Source organism: Dermacentor andersoni, chromosome 1, assembly GCF_023375885.2.
Source record: "Dermacentor andersoni chromosome 1, qqDerAnde1_hic_scaffold, whole genome shotgun sequence".
NCBI lineage: Eukaryota > Metazoa > Arthropoda > Arachnida > Ixodida > Ixodidae > Dermacentor > Dermacentor andersoni.
Genome location: NC_092814.1, coordinates 190184400 through 190207589, shown reverse-complemented (window position 1 = coordinate 190207589; position 23190 = coordinate 190184400). Strand labels below are relative to the sequence as shown.

Sequence of the window (23190 nt, the reverse complement as noted above, 5' to 3'; positions counted from 1 at the left end):
CAATGTGATCTTTTCTGTGGTGAAATGGCAATTCTTAGTAATCCCATGTCAGAAAAAAAAATGAGGACACCTAAGTACTTCTTACGAGTTGTCAATGCGAAAGCATTAATGCCCAACTGAATGCTGCTGAGCGGTCCTTTGAGTTATGAACTCCTTGCAGGCAAGCGAGTGCGTTTAAATGCTTGGCGCATTTTGATTTGGCCTTACCAAGGCGCAGTTGGAACACAGGCGAGAGCTTGCAAGGACAAGGAACACGCAGATCACAGAGGCTTCCGAGACCGAGAGCAAGGGTGACATAGCCCTGCAGCGATGCTATCTCCCCTCATGCAACACCTGGCACGCTGTCGCAGCAGCAGATGTCCCCTTTTGCCCACTCTGCTCCATCGAGACACACTCATGATGTGGCGTCGCCGCCAATAGGGAACTCCATCTAGGCGCGCTCATGACATGGCATTGCAGCCAATGGAAACTTAGGTGCCGTTTCGCAGCTCCAGACGACAGACACTGGCTTTTTCACTCAATGGGCCATTCGATGCTTTCGCATCAATAAAATAATTCAAGCTTTGCCCCTGCAGGCAGCAGGATGCATCGGCAAAAGGAAGCAGGGATTCTGCAACCTACCAAAGTGCAAATATAGCAATTATTTATTAACATGATAGAAACAATGTAAACACACAGGTCCACCGGAGCATCCCAATGCTGTCATTATGGTCCTCTCTTGAGCACTGACAAACAGAAATCAATGGCAATTAGTAGCCTGGCATGTCTGGATCGTAGACCTTTGCATCAGTGCTGTCTGTAAAGAATTGCAGCAAGCCCCAGGTTTTCACAAAAGAATCATACAGCTAACTATTCTAGCCTGCAGTAGTATGTTGTAGTGCATGAATAACGAATTTTTCTCTGCGGTATTTCTGTAGTAAAGCAACAATGCAGTATACAAAGCAAACTTTAACCATTCTTACAAATACTGGACAAGAGCATGAACAGAATCCACGCTTTTTTTTTACTAAACTGTGCCTTACCCTTTGTGAAGTGCAGAACGAGTGGTACAAGAAAAGCAGAATCTGCACAGAAATTAGAACTAGCTGACTATACAGCTGAACCTCGCAATAACGAAATTGGTGGGGAACGCGGAGACATTTGCTTTCGCAAGAATTTTGTTGCTGTAAAATGAGACAGCAAAGATAGGTAATGTGTCACAGAACGAAACTTTACTGCTGAAATTTCGTTAGCCTACTTTGGCAAGCTTTCTCGAGGATACAGAACCACATTGCTGACAGTACAAAGTGCGCCTCATGCGTCCATCAGCAGTGGAAGCACTGCCGTGAAGCAGTATTCTCGGTCAATTTCTTTCGGAGGTCAAATAATTTTTGCGAGATCTTGCGTAACTCAGCATTGGACGCAGAGCAAGAGCACTGCATGCCTGCAGCAGCATTTCTTTAACGCACACCCGTAGGCGCCTACGCGTCCGGTGCCGAGTGCGAAAATGATCGTATCTCGCATACCTGAAGGAAGTCGATCAAGGTTACGGCCCCTTAGCGCAAATCTACGTCTGGCGCCAAATCCACACGTAATGCCTGTCAGGTGGCACCAAAGTCAGCATTCTTGAAGCAAGGAATGTGTATTCTCGGACGATCACTCAATCATGGTCCGATGCGTCGCACTCCATGCTGTGACTGCCATCTCAACTGCCATAAACAATTCCACGTCGGAGGGATGTGCATTTCCTTGTTTTTACTGCATTCTTCTCGCTACGCACTGCACTATGTGTGCAAAAACTCCCATCACACGTCGGTAGCAACATGTGTGCCACTTCAAATGGGCGATCAAGGAACAAGATGGCGGCCATGACGCGTTACCGGCGCGATCGGTATTGGCACTTGGTTGTTTTTGTAAACAAAAATGGCGGCACCCATGCAACTGTAATGTGGTGGTATTTTATGCAATTTTAGTACAAAGCAATAGCATTTGAGCACATTTTGGAGCCTGATAGCCTTGCTCGAGTAGGTAATATGAGGGTTACATTCCGGCGAATTTCGGAGATGTGGGATTGTAGTACAGCGACATTTCATTGCCAAGAGGTACGAAATGCATTGAATCCTATGGGCGTTCACCGGGAATACAAAAATATTTCATTGTCACCAGAATTTCGTAGTCACGGGATTTCGTTATTGCGGGTTTTGACTGTATATAAATAACTACTACCGACAAGTTAACCCCTTCTATAACAAATGTTTTGTACTAATCTAGGCTCGGTTCCCTCTTCAAACGTCCTTACTTTCCGTCAACACAGGTTGTGATCTAGACCTCCTTTTCAATCAGAGTGATTCACACTGAATCAGACTTTAGCTAAACATCAGCTTTATATATGGATGCTAGTGCACACATCTGAAATATTTTGTTTACTGTTCTGCTAATTGAAGGGCTTGGTACTTGTGATTAAGGAAGTGTACCACGATGTAAGGTTAACTTTTCTTTTTCATGAAAAAGATTGCAACAATGTAAATTCATAAAGTGAACAATGCAGTAGCACTGACATGTTCAGGCTCTACTTGCATATTCTCTACACATGCCTAATGTCTTCATGGCTGAATTTATGCATTTTGATCAGGCTGCAAGGCTCTTGTAACAGAAATTGGAGTATTTATATTTTACCTTGCTCAGACACTAGTTTCTTCATTGATTTTGCAATTGTAGCCTGTTCAGTACCCTGCAGAGAAAAAAGAAAAATGCATGATGAATTCTAAACAGTGAAGTAGTTACGAGACATTGACTACGCTGTTGAAAGCATCAGTAAGTTGCAGCCTTCTGGATTTTCAGAGTTGTAACCTTTAAGGTAAAACAAACACAACAATCAAAAACAAGTACACAACATTATCTAATACAGTCAAAAGTATTCTTTTCCCAACTCTGGTGTGTGCTACTTTCAGCTGGCTTAATGGGGCTCACAGTTCTGCAAACTGAAAAAAAATCCAGTTTTGCTGAAAATGTACTACGAGACCTTGTAGGTTATTCAAATGGTTTATCTCGAAAGACATTTCTGTTCTCTTCTTTTAATGTAGCATAATTTTCATTGCTGCTAGCATGTCAAAAAATCTTTCACAAAGATAGGCCTTAAAAGGGCCTTGAAACGCTTTTCGAACATTGTATGAAACCATTGCCAATCTATAGACAAGGATCATGTGCACATGCGAGCCAAATATTATTGTACTGCATGAAGCAAGAAATTTCAAATTTCATGTCAAAAACAGCAACTAATTGATTGCTCTCACTTACTTCTGCAATGCCGTCATGCAGCATCACCACAAACAGCCGGACCCAATAACATCTAGTGGCTGATTTTGTGATCCCAAGAACATTCTCAGTAATACTTCAATTGCTCATTTGAAGTTAAATACAGAAATATATATGTCTGCTATCTCAAAAAGACACAAACTGACTACTTCATATATGCACTGCCGATCTACACAGAATAGTTGTGCATAGCTGCGTCTGCTGTACGTGGCCTCCAAGATAGCAGTGGTGTGCTCCGTAGTGTAGTCTTGCGGCTGCCACTAGGTGTCACAACGAGCCCTCTCGCCACAAAGAATCTTAACTTTTGGCTGGTGTTTCGCCCCCTTGGCTTCTCTCTGTGTAGCTTCCAGTGTGCTAGCAGTGACGAAAAGAGAGAAAGCCACACATCGGTGCAATAACTCTGCTTATACTTGAAGGATTCGAAAAATTTTAGAGACATAAAATTCTGGAGATGACATCCTTTAATAGTTAGGGCATTTTATGATTAGTTAGAAAAGCGTTTCTGGGCCCCCTCGAGGAGTTTACAATTTTAGCTCTGCTCCAAAATTGTTAATATGTGCCATGTTTGTTAGAGGAATACAGTTCACAGGTGTTTCAGTGTGTGCGATGACACCAGCTTGTAATCTGTAATCATTCAGTGGGTTCTCTATTTTGCTGTTTTTTATAGCAAGGACTTGCACTGGGCGAATTTTTTGAAGTGGATCTCTCTTCTCCAAGCGCAACTGCATGTGAAGTACTCTATATTGGTCCAGCAACTTTGAATTTTTTTTTAACATACAGTAATCAGCATAAGGGGATCACACATCATTTTTAAGAGTAATAGCTGTGATGCCACAAAATAGCAGCAGCAGAAGACAATAGCAGGTAGATCTAAGGTGATAATTCACAGGTGACTACGAGATATCCTCAGGATAACAAGTCACATGGACGTCACCAGATAATCACCGAATCATAAAATCTCACAATGCTATTGCATTACCATCAATGGAGCGTGAAAACTTGTGAACTGCTTTTTTTGTTTTATATGGTCTCTCAAATAAAGTTTATTCACTCACTACCTCACTTATTACTTTGCTGTTATGTTCTCTCAGTGCCTGTCTATTAATGTCTATTGGAGTAATGGATGCAGAATGAGTGCACAGCAGGTGGTTGATTTATCTGTAATAGTTCTTGTCTTCAGGTTTCCAGCACCAATTGAAAGGAATACTTATTGTATTCATGCCCTGAGTAATTGTTTAACAGGGAGAGGCGGGCTAGTTAGTTGTCAATATTGGAATGCATCATGTAACCGCGCAAACGCATGTAAACCTGTTTTGTGTGTTTCCTCGTCCGCTGAGTAATTGTTACAGTTTTCCATACAAAGTCTGAATCCCATGGTAGGCAGTATGAAGATACAGGCAGATCGATTTTTGCATCAGCTTTCTAACAACATTGCTACATATGTAAAAGTTAGTGCTACAAAAATTGGCACAAAAGGCACACTGTCACTGCATTCAGTATACGTTTCACATGCCTTGTCCTTGTAAATATGCAATTTCTAAAATTTAAAAAAGTAAATCGAGAACTTTAAGCCATTAAAAATTCAGCAAAGCACACTGATTACACTACGTGCTCTGCATTTCTCCCTCAGAGTATTGTCTGCTTCATATAGTGAGGGTTATGTCCCCTGCCACTAGTGGCACTATTTGCCAAAGCACTAGTGGCCCTCTACAGTGATTGCACAATTCAAATAGCAATGTAAGCCAACTTGAAGGCTTGCTAAAGCCTTAGAGGGGCCCTGAATCACTTTTTACCAAAGTGGAGAAATGCATACGAACTTAAAACAGACTATTTCAGAAATATTTTGCCGCACAAAGTACTTCGATGCGTTCAGCAGAAGCGGAGTTATTGGCAATCAAACACGTCCTTCACGGTGCTTCCACTCTTTCTTCAATGCCTTACACTGCGAAGGCTATGGCAGAGTGGGGCATGCCCACAACACTCCGCCCATTGAATGTCACCTTGGCACTCAGTTCAAGTTTGATTTGCATGTTCACATAGAGACCACTATTTCTGATGTTGGCACCTACAATGTGCCAAATGTAAGCCAGAGGCAGTTGTCCTCAGTGAGCAAAGATGCGCTCGGCCAGCGGACTCATTGCAGCACCTCGCAGTGGCCGTGGTATCTATGCTACGTAGCAGACTGCAGTTACATGAAACTGTAGTGCATATACGTAGCATTTGCTTTGTGTACAACAGGGCTTGAGTGCGTGCTTGCATTAATATGCTCGAGTCTGTCTGTCCTTCATGGTATGGACTGGATTTGTCCTGCACTAGCTTGACGGACGGATAGTAGCCACATTCAACTTGCACATTTTGAAGCACTATCAATAGCTGAATACAAAGCGGTTTGCCAGGATGTCTGGCCAGGAATGCGTGTGCGTGGTCTGACCTTAAGTTTCACGTGGGTGAGTATTCAAAACTAGTCAGAACCACTCAGACTTGACAGCTACGAAACCGATAAGCAGGGTGGCCAAAGTTTAATTCCTACGTAGGCAGCCGTGGCCGAGCATGAGCAGAAGATAGTCAGCTTCTTCCTGAAATACATAGTTATCACTGAAATCAGAAAGCACATTTTCACTTACTTCAGCCTGTTTATTAAACTGCGTCAATAAATATGCACAGTGCACACTGATCCAAACACCCATCTTGATTGATGTCCCAGCTATAGGCCAATAGCAGCCGCGGATGGGAATCTGGTATATCGCAAAACAAGGTGTCCAGGAAAGAGTGAGGAGCAGGCTTCTGTTGAAAAGAAAGTTTCTGAGAGAAAGATGACTTCGCGCTCCGTTTGTGAGCTCCACGTGCCACACACTATTGCAAAACTTGGCTGAGATGTTCGCAGCAGTGTATGCCAACCGCAGAATATGTTTTTTCACCAAGCCCGAGGGGTCCTTCAGGGCCTCATTAAAGCTCAGAAATGTATGTAGCAATCTAAATTCATTTGTCTTCAAGTATGACTAGCAAAACATGACAATTTATTCATAACTGTGAAATATGTAGTGAGGCAACTCTTAGAAGATGCAGGGAGAAAAGCCTAGACATGAAAAAGTCCAGAATTATAAAAGCACACTTACCTTGGCTCCTTTGCCTGCCAGGGAAGCACTGATGCTATCTAGGATAGTAGCATCAAGTTCAGCTTGCTGTGAACAATGATTGATGAACATGCTTGGAATGTCCTTGCCAAAATAGACTTTGTTGTTAGAAGCAATTGCTTCATAGCGTTTGAGTTCCAAATATTCTCGTGTTAACAGCAGCTGAAATAGGGGAAAAAAGACTCAAGTTAAAGGCTCCAATGTAATCACACACACACAAGAAAAAAAGAAACCTTCCCAGAAACAAACACCTCCATATAGGCACAACAGGCACAACAAACACACAGCAGAACCTTATTGATATGTTCATGTTAATGTTTTCCCAGCTCTGACACTCAAACACCGGTGCTATTTAAATCCTGCTGAGTTGTGTGTATTAGCTTCTCATTTTTTATGTTTGCCTTCCTGGTTGTTATGTCCAAACATTCCAAAGATGCACCACCGACACGGCTTTATACGTTAGTGCCACTTAGGTTGACTGCCACATATCAGAACTAAAATGGTCATTTCACAGCACCTTACAAGTGAACCAGTAGGATCATTATCGTTATGTTGAGATTGCTGCCGGTCACTACTACCGAGGCTAGTTAAAATGCAATTAAAAGTAAGCAAAGATTAAATGTGAAAACACCATAAAGTTTACTGACATTGTCAGTCCTGCTAGAGTGTAAAATTCAACAATTGAAGTTTTGCCTTTATTAATGCCCACTATTACACCTTTTTCTGTGACAAGAGTACTTGAAAGAGTACTGAAAGAGTTTGAAAGAGTACTTTGCCAGTCAAAACTGATTTAGCGCTTGCCTTTAGCATCCCTTTAACACAGTTATACTGCATGAAGGGGATCCAAGGCCATGAACTGCTTTATCCACAAAGCTGATGCAGTCAACACCTGTTTCCAACATACACATCTCACGTAAACGCCTAATCAGCTTCGCATCCTAGTCTGATTCATTTATATCATAGTTCCCACTATACTGCTGATATTGCTCATACCGTCCCAATCACAATGAACAATGGAAAACATTTTAAATTAGCACTTATCACTGATCTCATGTTGCCCATTAATGCTCCTGAGATCATCAATTTAGCTATCCAAATGCATGCCATGCAGGTGCATAAGATTCCACATGCAATTGCATAATCGAGTGCTTTTCTTTTTTAGTGAAACCTGACAACAGCTCTTGCAGCCATGAACAACCGAAGAAAGGGGGGGGGGGAGGGGGGGGGCATTCACATATGGACTGTGTGCGCAGCTGAACTGGTTGACAAAAAATGCTTAGGCTGACAAGAAAGTTCTTTGTGCAAGGCACATATTGTACGGCTTGTGATGACAATGCAATGAGGCTATGTGACATAATGAGGAAACTTCGGGCAGTACCACCATAACAGCCAGAGATATGAGCTGTGCACGATGATACAGAAGTTACATTTTGCTTGTGCATATTTGTGGGGCTTCATATAAAGTGGTGCCCTGTTCAACCTCTCCATGACAGGCTGTACAAGATAAACTGCTGTGGGAACAAGTATATGACAGGGGTGGCCACCATGAGGCCGTCACTTGGTCATGCCAAACCAACCCATACAGACAGCAAAGTCTGATGGTGCCTAAAGTGCCAAAGCTGCACTATAGACTACGAGAGACTCCCCCAGTGCAGGGCTCCAAATCAACTTCGACTACCTAGGATGCTAGCATGTAACATTTGTAGCAGCACCACGAGTGGTCACTTACAAAATACACAAATGTGGCCATACTTAAAGAGGCCCTAAAACCCTTCCTAAACACAAAATAAGAAAACATCGCTGATCTCTAAACAAGGCTCCTGTGAACCATGCAAGTACTATTGCACTGCATACAGCGGAGAATTCACAATCTGGTGTCAAAAACAGTGAAAAGACGTTTCCTCTCTTCTCTGCCATATTGTCATATAGCTATGTCGCAAGCAGACAAACCCACCAACAAATACAGTAAAAGCTCGTAAATTGGAAGGCCTCGGGACCAAGAGAAATATCCTAAGTGGGATTCCCAATTAAGAGGGATTCCCAATTATCCCAACCGATGTGAATGCTAGGAAATCATCCAGAAAACGTGATACATGGGTGGCACACCTTTATTATCATATGTCCACATAGTTGGAAAAGAATTCCTTGATGCAACACTGACGTGTTTGGTAATTTCCTGCACTAAAAATAATATTTTCAAGCTGGTCAACCAGGTGCAAATCTCAGCCTTCCTGCTGTTGTATTCAACAAAGCTCTGCACAACAATCAGTACATCGATCACTTCCGCCAAAGGAGGCGCTCCAGGCGGGCTCGTCTTCGCTGTCTTCAATGTTAGTGGCCGAGTCAGTGTTCTTGCAGCGATCTCGCTGTCGAGGTCAGTGTAGCATGTAAGCATTGTGCTCTCGATATTAGAGTAATCAGAGAAGCCAAATGCACTGCACTCTCCATCCTCGGTGTGTAAGGCTTCATATAGAGTGCAAAGAGCCTCCCCTTCCTCATAAAACGGGCAGGTGACAGCACAGTCAGCGGAGGTGGTGGTGGCAACTTCCTTCACAAATCCAGCATGCTCGAAACACCGTCGAATAACCGTGGCCTCCACTTGCCTCCACGCATGAACAATGAAGCATATTGCACCGAGGAGGTCAATGGAATACTCATTGCCGTTATCGTAGCAAAAGGAGCATTTATTTCAACAAACTGTAGTGATATATTTTCTTCGTGTGAAGTATAACGCCTTGATCCATCAGCTGCGATAGTGATGTCATGTTAGCAGGCAGAAATACCAGCTTACCGTATTTACTCGAATCTAATGCGCACTTTTTTTCCGATAAAATGGGTCCAAAAATAGCCTGCGCATTAGAACCTAGTACGACCCTAAATCTGCGTTACCATATCGCCATCGGCACTTAAAAATGGCCGCCTCACATGCACTTTGAGCCTACATGCCGTAGATTTCTCTATGTGCCATAGTATGTGTGCTTAGGTTAGTCTTGCCGGTCTTCCCGTTTTCCGCATTTCCTCTATCAGCATGGAAGCACCGATTGCAAAGACATGCCGAGTTCATCACAATGCCGCAATTCAAAGGAGTGTAATCACATGTGCAGAGACAAATGTAAATCGGGCCACATCACGGGTGTTTGGAGTTCCCGAAACTTGCATACGGGAGTGGTGCTAACAGGAGTAGCTTTTTACTCAGGCGGCTGCTACGTATGGCGTGGCCAAGCGGCCCCTATCTTGAAAGTGATCTGCAATGGAGACAAGAGTCTATGTATCTAGGTGCACCGCGCTGTGTTCTCGTCGCTTAGTGCGCGTTGAAGCGGGGGTCTGCACAAAGGTCAATTCACTCGCTCCTGCTACCGCACTTCCCCACCCCAGCATTTTGATAAAAAGTTTCCGTGGTCACTGCATGAGACGTGTTCATGCTTGCTTGTGCGCATGTGACACCATGCTTGTTGATTTAGTTAGTAAGCGAATTTTTAAAAGTTCATACGGCCAATAAAAGTGCTATCCTTACTTTTCATATAGCTGTCCACTAATTTGTTATTGTAATCGATGCTTCGCCTTTCGGGTGAAACTGCGACTTTATTTATCGCAAGTTTAGCGTGTTAGGAGTAAATTATTGTTTTTCCAAATGAGAAAAAGTTGTATTCCTGTATGAAAGAATGAGGTGTGCGGTACTGTAAAGGACCTTTCTTTTTCTTTAGGTCGTGGCAAACGGGTGTGCGTTAAAATCGAGGGTGTTTCTTTTCCTCTCTTATTTAGTCACGGAAAACAGGTGCGCGTTACAAGTGAGGGCATGTTAGAATCGAGTAAATACAGTAATTGCCTGCAGGTTCTGAATGTTGCCATGTGCTAGGCAATTATCAATGACGAACAGAACATTAAGCCTCAAGGCCACAAACATGCGGTCAAGGTGCTGCACGTATTCTTCAAAACTTGACACTGTCATTTAAGCTTTGTTATTGTTCTTATATATTAGGTCGTCCTTGGGTGGCTGTCGTGTATTTTTAAAACAACGAGGTTTCTCCGTCTTGCCAACAACAAGCAGCAGCAGTTTGTGCTGAATGCACATGTTCGCACCAAAGAAAACAGTGAGTCTGTCTTTGTTCTGTTCCTGCCCCTTAATGTCTGCCTCATTCACAGTGAACGTCTTCGTAGGCAGCATTTTGTAGAACAGAGCAGCCTCATCAAGACTGCACACATTTGCTGCATCGTACTTGGCGAGTAGTGTAGTCAAGGTGTGCTGCTTCCAGCCATCAACAACACTCTGGTCCCCACCGCCACAGTCACCACAAACAGTTACGAACGTTAAAGTGTTGCGATCCCTGAAGCAACAGAACCACCTATTGCTGCATTTAAACTCTGTATGGCCAAGTTGCAGAGCCAGCTGGTAAGCTTTCTCCTGCAAAATGGTCCCATTGATGGGAAGGCGGGCTGCATTCGCTTTCTCTTCAACATCAGCATATGTAGGTGCATGCACTCGTGTACGCTTTGCCGAGTGCGTCTTGCTGTACACATCAAGTATTTTCGGCTTTTTCTTGACGATGTTACACAGAGTTAACAAGGGCACGTGCTGCTTTTAGGCGAGAGTAGTTTCTGATGCCGTTGACTTGCTGGCCTCTTCAATCAAACAAACCTTTTCTAGCAGCGGCCAACTCCAGCACTTCGGCATCTTCTGAGCACAGCACAGTTACACAACTCAGAATGAAAAATGTGCAGGCGTAGACAAATGCAGCAGTCGCACAACGTTCGCCAACTAAGATCCAAGTGACAATACGAAACAAGGCCCACAAAGCTGGAAAAGCATGACCTCTGAGACCCGTTCTTTAAAAAAAAAATTGCGTAGATTGTAAGTTAGTTGAAGCCTCCGAGATTGGCAACTCCTACTGCATAGCTTGGAAGCCGCAGCCAAGTATGCAAATTAACAAGGAAGCAGCGGACTGGCCGCACCAATTATCCGTTTAAATATACAGATAGAAATTCGGGACCACACATATAATACAAAGTATCCCAGTTCCCAGTTAATTCCCAGTTAACCGAGTACGAATTACCAAGGTTCTACTGTATTGCCTGATTTCGTGACGGCGAGAACATTCTCAGTAATACAATTATTCGTCATTTGAATTAAGTAAATGAAAATACATGTCTGCAATCTCAAAAATACCAAAAGACTATTTAATCTTCGCACTTTTGGTCAGCACACACCATTTGCGCTTAGGTGTGTCCACTGAATGTGACCTCCGTGATTACATCGGCATGCTGCGTATCCTATTTTTCTGCATATAGCCTGCCACCATGTATAACCCGCAACCTCAATTACAACAACCTGGAAAGAAAAAAAATATCCACACGTATAACCCGCAGAAACAACTGCATACAACAACCCTAAAATCCTTACAAAAGTCCCCGCTTGTGGATTCATGACTTGTCCACATCATATCTCCAGTCAGCAGCTCTTCAGCTACCCCCCCCCCTCCCCCCTGCGACTTCAGCGATGTTGATAAAGCTGGATTCACACAACAGATGTGATCCTGGACGAATGAGCCACATGGCATGTGACATGAATATTATTACTTCAAAGCTAATATCTGCACAACAAAGGATGAAAGCACAGATGGCGCAGCCCTTGCAATGGGCCATGGTGACAGCCGTAATGCGAAGTGCTTCATGCAGACTGAGCAAGCACTGCAGGCACAGGTGACGTACTTATGACATGATACGCAAGCTCAAGTCACATTTTGCTCTGTCATGTGGAAGGTTTATCATCAGCTTTTGCTGCGTGAAGATGGCTGCTGAGTGCAGCTCATTCTGATGCGAGTTCTAGTTTGCCGGTGCTGGTGCTGCATGCACTATTCGCCAACTACTAAATGCAAGATGGCGTAAAGAGGAGCAGAATAGGTGACCATAGAGAGCAGAGGGGAGCTTCAGCAGGCAAGGGTGAGGATAGGGTAGAGTTCCTTGGGCGATAACGCAACTAAACGGCAGAGAACCAGGCCTAGATGCGTAGCTTGATGGCAACGTGCACTGCACTACCGTGAAGCCACACTTCAAGGTAAAATTTGCATATAACCTACACCCCGACTTTGCTGCTAAGGTTTTGGCATTTTTGTTGTGGGGTTATAGGTGCAAAAATATGGTAGCATAGATACAGTGGCTGCCACAAGCCCTCTCATCGAGACGATTGGACAACTGTGTGCACTGATTGGTCTCTGTAAGTGGCATAGCTCCAGGCACCCAAGCACCCATCTTGCACCAAGAGAGCACTGCATGTGCCTGAACCACGGAGCAAGAAATATTTAGGAGTGGAAACTCCGCTGTTTGCGGCGACCAGAAAAGGTCACAAGCCCGCGGATATATTTTCATGCTGGCGGCACCTGGCGGCATGGGAAGAAATTACCGCCGTTTCGGTTGCCAGGGCAACCGGTCGAGCGTGTTGCTCCCGTTCGGCCGCGCGCGCCTGACTTCTACTGAGGGCACTCTCGCGCGCTTCTTTACCGCTTGTAGCCCAAAGAGCAACTGCTGCTACGCTTCAGACATTTGAGCACAGTAAAAAATAAAACGCGTTTTCCATGACAGCTATAAGATGATACGTAGCTTCTGGTTGTAGCCAGGGCTATCTTGCTCCGTGGCGGGCGGTTTTCGGCTTTTTGCGCTTGCGAAACTGATGGCTATCTCGTTCCTAATCGCTCAAAGGGCGACCGCTTGTTTCTCGCTCTAGCGCTCACAGGGGTGCGCGTAGGGAGGATGCCGCCGTGCATGTGTTCCCGTTCCTTTTCTTTTTTTTAAGACTCGCGAAAACTAGTTGCCCTAGCTGCTTGGCGATAAGAGGAAAATTAGCGGAAGTTTGCCACACGTGTTGCTTTTTTTGATGGGCACACAACAAAACAGTTTTCTTGAGTGCGCGCACCTACGCAGTTCGATTACGGCGTGCCCGCTGAAGCAAACACCCGTGTCGTCTGCTTGTCGTCTGCTTTGAGCGGGCGCCGCCAGAGTGAGCGCCGGAGCTGCCGGAGCCGCCGAGCCGCCTGCCGGGCGCTGCTGCTTTTTTTTTTTTTTTCCGCTGCGGCTTCTACGACGCACCGCATGGTGCTGCCACTGCATAGGGTAGCGTCGGCGCATGCAACAATTGTGACTTTATCTGGTGGCCCGCACTCGCTCGCGCTGACGGGAGTTTCACCTCCTGTATGTCTTACTCCGTGGCCTGAACCACCAGTGGCATCATAAAGAAGAAAAAAAAGAAAAGAAACATGAAAAAGATTTCCAGTTGGGACAGATGCTAGTATTAGGATTTCTGCTCAGCAGAAATTATTACTACTACTGCTCAGTTTCAATTTTTCTACTACAACATATGTGCTAACGTCAACACTAATTAGTTAATTAGTGCACCCTAATTAGATATCTGGACATAGTGATTTCTTATACAGGTAATTTCTGCCTCTTCTAGAAATACCCTTGAATAGTGGAGCCACATTTGTTATCTGACACAGGCAATTTCTTTATAAATCCATTAAAACTAAAAAGTAAAGGAGGTAGTATAGCACATGCATGGGATGACAAGAAGCAAATATTTAAGAAAAATGATGTAGACACGCCTTGACTGTACAAGATATCACCTTATTTTTTGTGCATCACTGTCCAGAAAGCAATGAACAAGCATGCAGCACAGACACTCAGAGCAGAGCATAAAGTATCACGCTGAGGAAAAAATTTTCCTAAAAAGATATCAAACCCCAAGCAAATTTCACTCTTTGCTGACTCAGCATCAAATCCATTCATTGTTGAGCATGTGGCATGCACATGGAGAATGCCTAAAATACAAAACAGAATGTCACTCAAATTCTGCACAAAGATTCAACGCCTCATGCCACCATTTCAATGCAATTCACAACATCCCATGACGATCGATCAGCTTCATGAATAATATTTCTAAAGTCACAACATTTATGAGTTAGGAGATTGCTCTCCGATGAGAACCGATAGTTTGGATGCCCAGTTTTTCGGAAAAGCCCAATGATTTGGACACATTCGCGGCTGCACGCAAATGGCAACAACAAAGCGCCACTTTCATTATGAACAGAATTTTTTTTTATTTCCCTTCTGTGAAAGTAAATTCTGCACGTCTCGTTTTTTTATGATCGCAAATGTGGGGGCATACAATACTTATCTTTATAAATCGGGGGCACGTTAAATTCTGGTGCACTTTTATTTTCTTTCTTTAAAGCCATGAAAATTGGCTGAGTATTAGATTTCGGGGCGCGTTAGAATCAGGTAAATTTGTTATATCAACCAACAACTGGCTAATCAGTGGACAATATTCTGCGACTCAAAGACAGGCCTACAGTGCCTTTTGTTGGCTATTTGTCATGGTTCCTGTGAACTTGTGTCTCAGAGACGAGAAATGCACCAGCATGTGATTGCAAAAGGATACGACATCGTGCTTCAGTGACTGCCAAGTCACTGTGGTATCTCCAGCAATATGAAGCTGATAGAAAAGCACACGAAAGAATGACAATCCTTCTTTTTATACCTTCGTCAAGGACTGACACAGCCAAGCCCCAACACAAGCTAGTGTATGATATGACATTGTAGAAATAGCACTTCACTCACTATCAGATGTATTCCTTCAACTCTTCTATGCAATCATGCTTGTAACATGGTCATCCCCAAAGTAAGGAAACAGGGCTGTGTTCGTTATGCCTGCGCTTTGCATTCACCAATATCTACTCATTCTTGATTGGAATGGCCGACAATGCCAAGTAGCAAGTGCACAATCATGTGACCTCCAACATTGAGCACGGGAGAAGGTGGTGTATATCAAGTCACCGTCCTTCTCAGCTCACCCTCGCATTCTTGTCCTCACACCCACAGCATACGGTGCATGTAAAGGTTGTGGGTTCGGTTCCCACCTGCGGCAAGTTGTTTTTTCATCCCCTTTCATTTCCATTAATTTATCGTTTCTTTATTTCATTTATTAAGCACAAATAATTTCCCCTATGTTCTCCTTGGTGTCAGTGTTTGTTGGTTTCTTATGATATGACTAATAAAAATCAGGCCCCTTGGTTAACCCCCTTTTCTCTTATTTGGTGCATGGGTTGGTCATTCTCCTCCCACTTGCACTTTATGTGAACTATCACAGTGACAGCGAGAATTCACCTTAAGTATCCATACAATAGCTAACGCAATGAAAAGGAGCCATTAAGATGTGCGATGTAATTTGTAATAGTGTGCATAGGGATTTAAAATTAATGACTGGCCACAACAAGAGCACACTGCCAGGCAGTTCATGTACCACAATTGTTTAGATTCTGCAACTGCTGTGTAAGAAAAAGGAAAAAAATACGAATAAGATGCTGATGCTAACCTTATTTGCCTCTGCAAGCTTCTCCTTTGAGTAGAACTCTCCATCTGCCTTCATCTTTTCCCGAGAATAATGCATTTCATCTGTAAATGAAAAGAAAAGGAGGATGTTAGACGAACTTTCCCTTTTTCTTGATAAAAAAACACTAAAAAAGAAAAAGGAAAGGGTAAGCCAAGTGGTGACACTAAAGAAGATAAGATCGACGTACATGGTGTTTCAGATGATTTGATTATTTAACGTTGATCATATCTCTTTCTGTCGGTTTTTCGTGTTCATTATTAATTCATCTCATATCTTATTCATATCGTATCTCACACAAAATTATGCCCACCTTGTCTTCTTCAGCATCGGCAGTTGGTTGACCCTTTCTTTTTTGACCAAGAGGCCACGTGGGCTGAACCAGAAGATATAACCGTCTATGGTGCAATAAGGTTAATTTTCCACTACATCGGCACTAATTACATACCATTGATTTTACTTATTCTGCGACCAATCCTTGCTTCTTCTGGGCACCGTCGAAGGAGGCTTCCAGACATCTTTACCTGGTGCAAGCCCTGCCCTGCTACTTGCTCCATTTCCCAAAAGTGTGCCGTAGATGGCTTTCCCTCAACATCTCTATATCTACAGTGGAGCACTCTTTACAGGGGCATAGTACAATGTGGTTAATATTTCAGTAAAACACGTTGTGGGGCTAGTTGGTGCATAGCTTTCAAAAGGTGAAGCGCCAATAGTGACGGCACTATTGTGTGCCATCACTATTGGCGCTTCACCTTTTGAATGGTTAATATTTTACTGTAATGGTGCTAATTATGCCAGTACCATTAATGCTGCCTACTCTGTGACAAATAGCCACCTCTTGTCTTGTCGAGATCTGCATTTTGATACCTCTTGTGACTCACTACAATGCTCTGGAGGCATGAAAGGGTCTTGTTTTTTTCTTCTGGACATGGTTGCAAGATACCCAGATCCCAGGTATGTCAAACCCAAATGAAATCAGCTAAGAAGAATCCTTGAAAACACCCCAATCTCATTTACAATATAACTTATTTGATATAGCGAAATTGGCCACCCTTGCTAAGCATACAGGTTTGACATAGCGCATTTCAGAAACCCAAAAGTGAAACATAGGTACCAATGCTACTCTCAAAACAGCTCCACACACCACAAAAAATTGTGGTGACAGCTAGTGGGGGTCAGTCTGTTGTTGATTACTAAAAATAAAGTGACTGCAGTACCAAAAAAAGGTGCAGCCTGCCGCGTGCATTGAAAACGCTGTCACCCGCTGTGGTGCCACCAGTCGGAGACTGCTGTCTGGGATCAGCATAGAAAATGCGCTCCGAATGCGCTCCAAATGCTGTTGCCCTTGGAAACTGACGCATCCCATCCCTGACCACTAGCACCGTTTGGCCCAGCTAAGCAGCCGAGAATGAAACTACGGCTGAGACATTCACTTCCATTGCAGCCCGCCTGACGTGGCAGTACAGTAAAAGATAAAATGAAATATGTTAGGCTTTAGCTAGAGAAAGATACTCCCAAATTCACAACGGCAAAATATATGACATCAAGAAATTATGTTATCAGTGCCATCCCACACAGATGATATTGGCATGAGGAATAAATTAAAATGAAACTAAAAGGAAGTTCAGGTGTATTGATAGTCTTCAAGCATTTGACACAGCATGAATATGTGGAACTATATGGCATGAATTTGGAGGATATGAAACCACATTCCTGAGCCTTACCTTCCATTCTTCCTAAGCAAAGCTAACTGACATAGCAGCATGACAAATTTTGGCACAATTCATTATGTTTGCAAGATGTGTGGCAGCAGGCATGATTTTATGCATTTGGTGCTGCTTAACCTTTGACTATTTTGTGCAACTTTGCACATTCAAACTATCTGCAAGCAGATTCACACAACACGCTTGTGGGCAAAAAATTCAAGTGGCACATGATACAGCCAATGAACTAGGCAACTCTTGGCCCTGTTGCACTCCCATAGTCATATTTCAGACTGCATGTACTAAGTCCAGCCCCTCTGTGGCTCTCCAAAACCACCCTTCATCAGAAAGCTGAGCCAAGAGCACAAAACGAGATATAATCCTCAGCAATGGAAAGTTCTCATTTTTCGGGGGGTGCGCTGGGGCCCAGCCAACTTTTTCCAAAACCCAGCCATTACACACAGACACACGCACGCACGCATGCATGCGCACACACACACACACACACACACACACACACACACACACACACACACACACACACACACACACACACACTTTAATAACAGTTGCGCTTGAATAAACTTCGTGTGACCTCAAAAAATTGTTCACTGAAGTGATAGACGGCCCTATATGAATATTTACAAGACCCCATAGTAGGAGACAGTTCAATTTCACAGCTTCAGTACCCTCGCACCACCAAGAGACTGGCGACTCTCGAATGAGCTATGCAACAAGCGGATTCAGTTAAATACATTAGGTGTGTGTGTGTGTGTGTGTGTGTGTTTTGTGCGTATTAAGTTGTACAAATATATATAAATGAAAGCTTTAATACTCAGATACAGTCAAGAAATATCTTCCTGATGAGGTCAGTTGAGACAATAAGACATAACATGTATAAAAATTATGCAATATATAACAATTTCCGAACACAACTTATGACTAGAATTGTTAGATAAACAAACAATGCGACTCCGTAACGCAATAGTTTCATAACTTGTCGACGCAAGCCTTATGCCATTGGGTCCTTTTATTTCCCGGCACCAGAATAAAGGATTATAGAGCAATAAATTATCAGGTGAACATATAGACCATATTAACAAATAAACCAATACATAAATAAGACACAGCGATATCTCAAAAGCGTGAAAGGATCAAAGAGCAAGTAGGAACAGTGTAGATTGCGTGCACTGTGTCCCCGCATGCCTAGTGTTACGTAGTCACTCGTGCTTATACAGTTGAAAATACGCTTCCTTTTCAGGATCAGTTGGTTCTGGTGAACTACCAATAAGCAACTTGCTCACTGTTGGCTTTGTCATTGGTGCTCATGCTGTGTTTTTAGCCAGTGCACATTGTGACGTTCGCAGCCGCGGTAGAAGCGAGCTCGAGACGTTTCAATTCTTTAAATTTTATTGCGATAGCAATTATATCAACACTCCAGGCAAACTTTTGCTGCGATGTTCTGTATAAAGTCCAAAAGCTATATGAATGAGCGACCCATACACTGTGGGGGTGAGAAAAAGCACGTAACAGTAAGTCGAAAAGGATGGCGGCTTGATGGGCATTATTTTTCCCACACGCTCACGTGATCAAATGCGCGCTTTGAAAGGAAAGCGCGCGTCTTCTCCTCTAGGCCTTCTGTAGCTGCGAATGACTGTGCGCTGCTAACCCTTACGCGGCCTGCTGCCAAATCTCATTGTTAGTAATCATCGGTGGATGCAATGATAAAGGGCAAGCAGGGATGGCTGCTAACTTCATGCACACTGTCCTCCTTCCCACACTGTCTTTTCGTGACCCTAGTGTTGCAGATCGCATCATCTAAGTTAAGATACAGGGGTAATTGAAGATCACTAACAAAGGCCTTCCTGTAGTGGACATATAAATAGGCAGATGATGATGATGAAGCTACCGTATTTACTCGCATAATGAACACACTTTCTTTCCCGGAAAATATGGGCAAAGTTGGGGGATGCATTCATTATGTAAGGTAAAATTTTGAACAATTTCTTCTTTTTTTTTGCGGCCACCTCTAAAAAAGTAAGTTTCACCCGAAATGTGTACCGTCAATTGCGCTAGCAAATGTGTAGACAGCTACATGAAGTAAGGATAGTAGTTTTATCGGCCACATAAACTTGCAAACATTCGCTTCAACACAAATTGAGCGGCGAGAACGCAGCATGCACAAAGGTATGAGCTGCCATCGACTTAGCCCTTGATGCAGATCGCTTTGAAGCTAGGGTGCGCTGCAACCGCACGCAATGCATAGCAATGCACAGTTGCTGCCGCAGTAAAACGCCGCGCAACCCCCCTCCTTAGCCCTGGTGCCATGCACGCTAATGAAGACGGTGTGTTTCCTTCTTACTTTCCTCCCTTGTACGTGGGAGATTGAGCCGTGATCATCAGCGGCCTTCGGGCGTGGTTGTGCCAAATGTAGTTGCTGCCAAAGTACAACGCCGCCGCTCCTCCCTCTCCCACGGAGCCTTTTGCATGATGAAAGACGGCGTGCAAGATTGAGCCGCAATCGTTGGCTTCCCTCGCTTGCTTGCACTCACACCTACACCATGTGGCATGCAGCAGCAACGACAGCAAACATGCACCTGGAGCATCCATATAATTACTATCGCAATAAATGTAGGAGACACAGTACAATTCAACGTCCGACACGGCGTCGGACACAGTCGCACCCGCTGGATGCCATATTACACGCCGAATCGTATTATCTCTTTCCTGCTTCACAGCAGAAAGTTCAGGGTGTGATCATTGTGAGAAAAAGAAAAAAAACACTTTCTGATTTGAAATGTGGCGGCTGTGTTCATTACGCAAGTGCATTCATTATGCAAGTAAATACGGTAATTTTCGGAGTCATGATAAATCACGCGGTTATACAAACCATTCACCCCTGCTGCCAGAGTTCTTTATAACGCCAGTGTTGTGACAGCAAGTACTCATGGTTATCCAGTGAGATATTTGCAGGTTTACATAGTCCGTGCAGTACATTACACTTGTTATTTCAATTTTTAGGTGAATGTTTATTACAATTTATATGGCTGCTGTAATTAATATATAAACGCATGTAGGAGCCATGCTTCTTTGTCATGATTTTGATGGGACTGGGCGATTTAATCTAATTTTTTTCAACTACGAGTATGAAATCCACCGTAAACCTCTGTGATCACCTCCTCTCGCCATCTAGTAGCAACGTACAAAAATTCGCCGTCGAGTGCAATCGAAAGCAGCACACCGATTGCGACTGCTTCTTGGTTGGAGAGAGAGGGAGAAACAAAGAGAGCAAAGGCAGGGAGGTCAATCAGACAAGCATCCAGTTTGCTACATTACACTGTGGGTGAGGGAAAGGGGGAAAGGGAAGAAAAGAAGGAGGAAGTGATGATTGTATGTGCAGTGAAGCACAGTGACACCAAAGTGGAGTTCCATAGCTGGCGATCTGCGTTGACATCTGGGATGACCAAAGAGCCAGTGGTCGTTGCACGAATAACGGCTGAGGATGAGCTATGGGGCTTACTCAAGACTTGCAAGAACTGGATTAAGAGCATCCAGCACTTGCACTGCACTTCGTGCTGACAAAGTATGCAACTTGCTGAATAGTACACCAAGGGTATTTATGAGGGACCGAAGCATCATAACTACTTGCCGGTCTTCCTCAGACAATTTATTGGGAGTCAGCACTGTGGACTCTATCGCGGTGTGCTGTATCCTTTAATGTGACTATGGCTCCGGCTGTGACTCCGGCTGTGGCATCAGTCGTGGCTCCGGCTATGGCTTTGTCTGTGGCCCCAGCAGTGGCTACAACTGTGGCTTCAGCTGTGGCATCGGCTGTGGCCCTGGCGGTTGCTTTGGCTGTGGCTTCAGCTGTGGCGGGGGCTGTTGCTTTGGTAGTGTGAGCCAAGCTTCAGTATTAGTGTTGAGCGGCACGACCTTAGACTAGGCTCCACCAGACCTAGGTGGCAGGGGAGGAGGAATTGTAGGATGTAGCGCGCTCTTCACGGAGGCATCTGCATTCTTTGAAGTCCAATGGCGATGGGAGTGTCCCTTTCTAAGGGCCACAACAGCTTCCCGACGAGACAAGCTGTTTCTTGCCATCTGCTTCAAGACCTCCCTTTCCTTCTTCATGTTGGGACAGTCCTTTGAGGTAGCATCATGAGACCCAATGCAATTGAGGCTTTTGAGAACCGTGATTACACAGCAATCTGCAGCATGGGGCTCTGTGCAGCACGAGCAAACTCTCGTGCACTTGGACATAGCGCTTACATGCCCCAGCCTCATGCAATTGTGGCATTGGAGTGGCCTTCGGTTAAATGGTCGTACGGGGCGTCTAAAGTGGCCCACCTTGACGTGTGAGGGAAAAGATTTGTCCTTGAAAATTACCTTCACACAGCAGGATGTGCCAAGTCGAGACACGTGAGTTATGGCAAAGTCATCAACAGCTGGCTTCACTAGTATAGGCAAGTCAGTGCTGGAGATGGAAAAATCCACGTCGTAGATGACACCAGAAGTGGTGTCACTGTCCAGAGGAATATACGAGCGGACCTTCATGCCGCCAGGTTCCGTAAGTTCGCTCAAAGTTCACTGTGCAGTCTCATGTACAATGTCAATAGTCAAAACATTTTACAGCAAAAGCTGTATATGACTAACCTTCCGTAGTTTTTCGGCGTCTGGAAACAGAAACGGACTTAGTGATTTCTAACAAACCCATACACAATGGGTTTCTTTGTTTGCTTTGTGTATGTTCACATATTGGTGCAGCTGTGGCGCAATGTCAAAATGCGGAACAGATTAGAATGCTCGCCGTGGAAAAATTGTGTAACATCAAGGTTATCACAGTATATAAGCAGGAGATGTATCAGCGCTAAAAACAGCTACGCTATCGATGGGGTGCACACGTATAGTTCATATACCTGAAGAACAACATGCGTACGAGGAACGTCGAAGAGAACAGCAATGAGACTGTAAATGGCGCCGGCGCAAAACGACCACCGACGAAGAACGTTCCCGCGATGCTGATACAATTGCGAGTCCAGGCAACCATTTCACTGTGTGAAGATGTAATGGCAGCGAAAGCACTTTGCTTTTCGTTTGACAGCTTTGACTGTCTTTGGCTTTCGCTGCCATTCCATCTTCACAGAGTGTAATGGTTGTCTTTTTGTGTGTTGACTCTGACGTCTGTGACTTGATTTGGCATCATTGCTTCAACGAGCATCAAGACACTGTCTGTTGAGACACTTCAGCTTGTCGGTAGGGAGTTTCGGTACTAACAGAATTGTACTGACTAAAGTTTTCCAAGTTGGTCCTACAGTCGAACGCTTGAAGACAGGTAGGCCCTGATGTTTCTTCGTTTCACCTTGTGGCTACTCACAAGCTGAAAGTCGTCATCGGAGAAGTCCTCACAGTTGAGCAAGTAGACATTGACATCGTCGTGGTCGGTGCTGCTCTGGAGGCCAGTCCGCTTCCTAGACGCAGCTACCATTGAAGTCATCATCCCTAGCAGAGGTGTGGGGACGTCAACTTGCATCCGTGCCACAACCCATGACGGCTTCCCGGTGATATACACAGAAATCAGGCGAAAATTGTTGAGCTAGAAAAAAAGCGTTCTGGCTCGCAGTCACTTAATCTTTGTCTTGGTTCTTGGTTAAATTCTTGTAAAAATATTGGCTGTCAAGTTGGGGCT

The 23190-nt window shown here is 44.2% G+C and overlaps 1 protein-coding gene across 2 annotated transcripts in view; it reads right to left on the bottom strand.

The window, feature by feature from the left end:
- Positions 1 to 626: 626 nt before the first annotated feature.
- Positions 627 to 23190, bottom strand: part of LOC126547043 (erlin-1-like) — a 68267-nt gene continuing 45703 nt past the window's right edge. For both annotated transcript variants that reach the window (XM_050194875.3, XM_055062900.2), the window contains 4 exons: positions 15790 to 15869; positions 6411 to 6590; positions 2656 to 2710; positions 627 to 796 (listed from right to left, as the gene is read on the bottom strand). In XM_050194875.3, coding sequence (XP_050050832.1) covers positions 750 to 796; positions 2656 to 2710; positions 6411 to 6590; positions 15790 to 15869 — 362 coding nt within the window. In that variant the 3' untranslated portion in view covers positions 627 to 749. The remainder of the gene's footprint in view (positions 797 to 2655; positions 2711 to 6410; positions 6591 to 15789; positions 15870 to 23190) is intronic.